The sequence below is a fragment of the Poromitra crassiceps genome (genome assembly GCF_964638095.1).
Source record: "Poromitra crassiceps genome assembly, chromosome: 18".
Lineage (NCBI taxonomy): Eukaryota > Metazoa > Chordata > Actinopteri > Beryciformes > Melamphaidae > Poromitra > Poromitra crassiceps.
In genome coordinates, this window is record NC_139636.1 from 17678019 (window position 1) to 17684749 (window position 6731).

General features: G+C 47.8%; 1 protein-coding gene across 1 annotated transcript in view; it reads left to right on the top strand.

The window, feature by feature from the left end:
• Nucleotides 1–6365, top strand: part of ldlrad3 (low density lipoprotein receptor class A domain containing 3) — a 121209-nt gene extending 114844 nt beyond the window's left edge. The window contains exons 5-6 of the mRNA XM_083655076.1: nt 4034–4439; nt 5611–6365. Of these exons, the coding sequence (XP_083511202.1) occupies nt 4034–4439; nt 5611–5821 (617 nt within the window). The 3' untranslated portion in view covers nt 5822–6365. The remainder of the gene's footprint in view (nt 1–4033; nt 4440–5610) is intronic.
• The last annotated feature ends 366 nt before the right edge of the window (nt 6366–6731 follow it).

Consider the following 6731-nt stretch of genomic DNA (forward strand, 5'->3'; position numbering starts at 1 on the left):
CAGTAAAGTGATGTAATTTACCAGACTGTTCTAGCTCTACCCACTTCAGTCATTATATCCACATTACTGATGATTATTGATCAAAAATCTCATTGTGTCAATATGTTGTGAAAGAAAGCACCAATAGTCAGGGAAGGAAACCCTGTCCTTTCTTTTCATTTTCATCAGTCTTGTTTGAATAAAAGTGCTTGTGACATCTCACATGTGTCTTTGACTTACAACTGAACATTTAGCAGCACTTTGTAGAAAATACTGATGTGTGTTTATCGTTTTTCGCCATATTGCCCCGCCCTACTCTCCACCCCCCTCACGTGTGTGTGTGTGTGTTGTGATCTCCATGCATCTACTTGCATTGCACAGATATCCATACTTCATCTTGCTTCCTTTCACAGGCTTTTTGAATAGGTGTGCTTACACAGACCTGACCTCCAGCTCACGGTGACAGATGTACTTACACAGACCTGACCTCTAGCTCACAGGTATGCTTACCTAGACCTGACCTAGCTCACGGTGACAGATGTGCTTACACAGACCTGACCTGACCTCTAGCTCACAGGTGTGCTTACACAGACCTGACCTCTAGCTCACAGGTGTGCTTACACAGACCTGACCTCCAGCTCACAGATGTGCTTACACAGACCTGACCTCCAGCTCACGGTGACAGATGTGCTTACACAGACCTGACCTCTAGCTCATGGTGACAGATGTGCTTACACAGACCTGACCTCTAGCTCATGGTGACAGATGTGCTTACACAGACCTGACCTGACCTCTAGCTCATGGTGACAGATGTGCTTACACAGAGCTGACCTCCAGCTCATGGTGACAGATGTGCTTACACAGAGCTGACCTCCAGCTCATGGTGACAGATGTGCTTACACAGAGCTGACCTCCAGCTCACGGTGACAGATGTGCTTACACAGACCTGACCTCCAGCTCATGGTGACAGATGTGCTTACACAGAGCTGACCTCCAGCTCATGGTGACAGATGTGCTTACACAGAGCTGACCTCCAGCTCACGGTGACAGATGTGCTTACACAGACCTGACCTCCAGCTCATGGTGACAGATGTGCTTACACAGAGCTGACCTCCAGCTCACGGTGACAGATGTGCTTACACAGACCTGACCTGACCTCTAGCTCACAGGTGTGCTTACACAGACCTGACCTCTAGCTCACAGGTGTGCTTACACAGACCTGACCTCTAGCTCACGGTGACAGATGTACTTACACAGACCTGACCTCTAGCTCACGGTGACAGATGTACTTACACAGACCTGACCTCTAGCTCACGGTGACAGATGTGCTTACACAGACCTAACCTCCAGCTCACGGTGACAGATGTGCTTACTCAGACCTGACCTCCAACTCACCGCACTGCTTGACTTTGTGCAGAGCTGTGCACGTTGCGTACGACTCTCCGGTGGCCTGTAGCTGCAGCATGTACACGTGGGGAAGGGGATCTCCACCCTGAGCTAAAGGCAATATCCCCCAAGAGCCTGTAAGTCTGTAAGCCTGGAATACTTCTAACAGCTCCAAAAAAGGACTCGCCGTGCTCGCCTCACTTTGTGGTTTCCATGGATCTCATCCTTGCAGATGGAAGCATTTTGGGGCTATTGATTTAACCTCAAGATATCTCATGATGATCACTTTGTGCCCAGCTTTGTAGATAATATTCCTCTAAGTGTTTGTGTGATGATGGTTAGTGGTCAGACATTCTCTTCAAGGGTATATTAAGTATTAATACTGCCCTAAAGCATTATGCAATAGTACACACTGAATTAACACCCTGATAGAACACTAAGTTATCCAATGAAATGAATGTTTTGAACTTTTTATGCGGTGCACACAGTTTTGATGTATACAGCGCCCTCAGGCATGAGTGTCATTTGAACTGAAGCTGTGACAGTAAAATACGTTATATTGCTCCTGGTGTTACTTCCTCACTGGAACCATGCTACACTTGCTACAGCCCCCCCGGTCTGAACCATGCTACAGCCCCCCCGGTCTGAACCATGCTACAGCCCCACCGGTCTGAACCATGCTACAGCCCCCCCGGTCTGAACCATGCTACAGCCCCCCCCGGTCTGAACCATGCTACAGCCCCCCCGGTCTGAACCATGCTACAGCCCGCCTGGTCTGAACCATGCTACAGCCCGCCTGGTCTGAACCATGCTACAGCCCCCCCGGTCTGAACCATGCTACAGCCCGCCTGGTCTGAACCATGCTACAGCCCGCCTGGTCTGAACCATGCTACAGCCCGCCTGGTCTGAACCATGCTACAGCCCGCCTGGTCTGAACCATGCTACAGCCCCCCCGGTCTGAACCATGCTACAGCCCCCCGGTCTGAACCATGCTACAGCCCCCCCGGTCTGAACCATGCTACAGCTCGCCCGGTCTGCCAGTAAGCAGCCGAAACACTGTTGGTGCTGAGCCTCACCGCAACGCGGCTGATTGAGATTCTCACACTGTGCTGTCCCTGCTTTGAAGTGCTATTCCCTCATCCCACCTGAAATAATACGCTGCAGCGCCCCCTGCAGGTACAGGACTCCCTCTCCTCATCTCCAGCACTGGGTCAGTCGTTCTGCGTTCCCCTAGCTGTCGGCTGCAGATCTCATCCTGAACGTCCCGAGTGTTTCACCAACCACCCCTCCTCCTCCTCCTCCTCCTCCTCCTCCTCCTCCTCCTCCTCCTCCTCCTCCTCCTCCTCCTCCTCCTCCTCCTCCTCCTCCTCCTCCTCCTCCTCCTCCTCCTCCTCCTCCTCCTCCTCCTCCTCCTCCTCGGTCAAACGTAGTAATCTGAGATGGCCTCTAGTGTCTCTCATCCTCATCTGCAATGGCAAACATCTCTGCTCTCCTTTTGATCTAGAAAACCGCTCTAAGCTGTTTTGCCCCCCCGCAAAGAACTATTTAGTCTCGATCTCTCTTCCCAGCTGAGTTTCTTCTGAAAGTGACTCATTTGGAAAGCGACTGTGTGCATCTGTGGCTCAGCAGTGGACTGTCGTGTAGCGGTGACGCCCCTTTTTGTTCTGCTCATCTTGGAGAGCTCTTGGGTAGAGTCTGACTGCTGTTATGCTTATTATCTAGCAGCCTCATCTCAGAGAGAGGCTGCCTCTGTTGACTCATAAAGAATACATTTGAAAATGAACCTGAAAATAATGTACTACTTGATATTCATGCCCATCTCCTTGACTCTCTCCGGAATTCCCATCTTTCCGTCCCATTTTCCCCATCCCTGAAATTGCTCCCTTCTTAATCCTCTCCATTCCTGTCTGTCTCTCCATCCTGACTACTAGTCATCCTCCCTTATTCCCAACCTCTGGAGGCTGTTCTCATTCACTGTTCGTATTCAAACCTATGAAAAGTAGTGCTGCACTGTCATTCATATAAGCCACGTAATGTCAACCCCTTCTCTTCATTTTCTCACGCGCAGGGTAGTTCCCATAACGTCTGAAATCGACACAACGGGAGTGTGACATTGAACTAAGGCGGAGTGCACTGTTCGCATCCCGGCGTGTTCAAAGTTTACGTTTCAACAGGAAGTCACATTTCACTTTTTTGTTATTTAAGCTTAAGCATAACCCAATCCATAACTCTAACCTTCATGAAATTAGTTTACTTGCCCAAATACAACCGTTACAACCATTACTGTTTTCAAATCGGTTATTTTTCAGGGGCTTTTATTGTGAAATTATGACTTGGAACACACTCTTGCCCATGTTAATGGGCAATACATGCAGTACAGAAGAAATAGAGGAAATACGCACCTGTTCCATTTTTTCCGGACAAAAAGACGTGTGTGTGTGTGGGTCTGTTCAGGCAGCTGGTGGACATTTGAGGTAGTGGGCGTGGGGGTACCAACCCCACCCTGTAAAAACCCAATTTCTACAGAAACCACACAAACATGTTTTGTGTGGTTTGGTTTTGCTCCACTTAGGAATCTACAGGGGATAAGAAGAGACGACGTTGACCTCTCACATCATTCTGATTCATCCCTCCTCAACTTGCTCTTTTTCTCCCCCTCTCCCCACAGAAGCTCCTGGGCAGGACTTTGTGACGCTGGACTACCGTCTGCGGTACTACCCCAGCATCACCTACGCTGTCATCGGCAGTGCTGTAATCTTCGTCCTGGTGGTGGCGCTGTTGGCCCTGGTGCTCCATCACCAGAGGAAGCGGAGCGTTCTGCTGCCCCGGGGCGTGAGAGCAGGCTCCCATCACCACCATCACCACCACCAGCCGCTGCTGCTGTCCCGTCTGGTCATCTTGGACCGGGGCCACGTGCATCCCGGGGGCCCGGGCCTCTCCCCCAGCTCACCCACCGCGGCGGCCCAGTACAGCTCCACTCCCCCGGGACTGCAGCTGCTGTCCGGTGCCCTGTATCCCTCTGGGCTCTCCATGGACTCGCCTCCATCATACTCGCAGGCCGTTCTGGATGTCAGGTAAGAAAGGGAAAAAGGGATGATGATTGTAACAGCTGTATAAAGATTTATACGTTTTGGTCTGACTCTGTGGTCACACACCTGTAATTGTTGCACAGTAAGCCATTAGTTGCTACTAGTAATAGTTACTGCAAAAGCTGAAAAGTATCATCTAATTCTAAGTCTGATTAATTATAACTAGCTACGCGCGCTCATTTCTAGCGCGCCTCGCACGCTTCACCTGCTCGCCTGTAGCTCGCGAGCCTGCGCAACTCACAGATGAGCATTGTGAACCATGCAGAACACCCTCGCCTTATTATAGTAGTGAGATTATAGTACAAGGTACTCAATCAAACTTTAATTTCATTGACTTGTTAACTGGTCTCATACCTCAGTTCATACAAACTCTTGAGTATTGATTTGAACTGGTCTCATACCTCAGTTCATACAAACTCTTGAGTATTGATTTTAACTGGTCTCATACCTCAGTTCATACAAACTCTTGAGTATTGATTTTAACGTCTCATACCTCAGTTCATACAAACTCTTTAGTATTGATTTTAACTGGTCTCATACCTCAGTTCATACAAACTCTTGAGTATTGATTTTAACTGGTCTCATACCTCAGTTCATACAAACTCTTGAGTATTGATTTTAACTGGTCTCATACCTCAGTTCATACAAACTCTTTAGTATTGATTTTAACTGGTCTCATACCTCAGTTCATACAAACTCTTGAGTATTGATTTTAACTGGTCTCATACCTCAGTTCATACAAACTCTTGAGTATTGATTTTAACTGGTCTCATACCTCAGTTCATACAAACTCTTTAGTATTGATTTGAACTGGTCTCATACCTCAGTTCATACAAACTCTTTAGTATTGATTTGCTGCAGATGCTGATGCATGAATGACCTTTAAGAAGAAAAATAGGGAAGCATAAAGAACATTTGCTAAAAAGACCTGATGAGATATAGTTTGTAGAGAATGGTATTCTGACCATAGACTTCACCTCCTCTGTTGTTATTACCCCAGCAAATGGCAATAATATGCACAAAGCTGTGCTAAATCACCTCATTCAGACGGGGGTTCCAGGCCTGACATTTTGTTAGATGGGGAGTCCCGGGCCCAAAAAAAGAGCATATATCTTTGTATATTTGTATATTCATACTTTGCTCCTTTGTCCCTTAGTCGGCCTCCCTGGTTCGATCTCCCTCCTCCTCCGTACCTCCCCGACGGGGAGCTTCCATCAGAGGGAGAGCTGCCCCGCTACGAGGCCCAGCAAGACCCTAACCCTTCCAGCCACCCCACGACACACACCTCTGCACCCCCCACACCCAGAACTGTGGCCTCAGGTGCCCAGGCTAGTCCGAGCACCAGAGAAGAATCAGAGCAGCTGTAGTCGCTGTTTTGTACACTTGTTTGTAGATAGGACCTAGAGACTACTGGACTGACGGAGCGGGCTGCAGTGCCGAGGGAGGCCACAGGGAGTCTGCCCTCCCTGGAGAAGGCCCAGAGAAAGCTGACCCGCTGCGGGGAATCAACAGATTAAGAAACTCGCTGCCTAGACTATTGGCTCACTGAAGCACTGGACTGAGACAAACTCCTGCTAAACTGCCCTTGTATGCTGGTGCCCTCTGCTGGTGCTGTAGCTGCACTACACATGAACCATCACACATTCATTCATCGTCAATTAATTTCATCTGCACAAATACTGTGCACAATTGTTTAAAGAAATTCTGGACAGTGACCAGAATTTGTGTCCAAAGAAGTTTGAATGTTGAGTTTAAACTGCCATTACTGAACATATCAGTATGTCACCAACAACGTTGCAGCACCCTAAATGATCATTGTGTGTAGTGTAAAAATGTAATGATGCAGTCACTATTCTCCTTCAGAAACACTTGGAGAGCTGACTCACAGACGTGCAGCATTTCTTAATACCTCTTACGGTTTTTCAAATTTCACTTATCTAGGACATTATGTTCTATGATTGGAATCATAACAGATTTAGCTCTAACAGATTGTCTATGTCTGGAAATTGTGAAATAGCTAAATGAACAACCATTGCTATTCAAAATCAATTACTGCAACATTTGACCTATTTAAAGGATAGTGCACATGCTGGTGCTTTGTTCTTATTGAAGTTGGTACACTGCACTTTAAAAGAAAATGTTTAAAGCCACAATCAGTAACTTTTTAACCTTAATATAACAGCTTTTTAGTCATTGAGGATGGTAGAGTGACTTGTAACAGGGAGAATGTCACCTCTATTGGTCACACACCGCCCTCCAAAGGCCTCTCCTGGGACT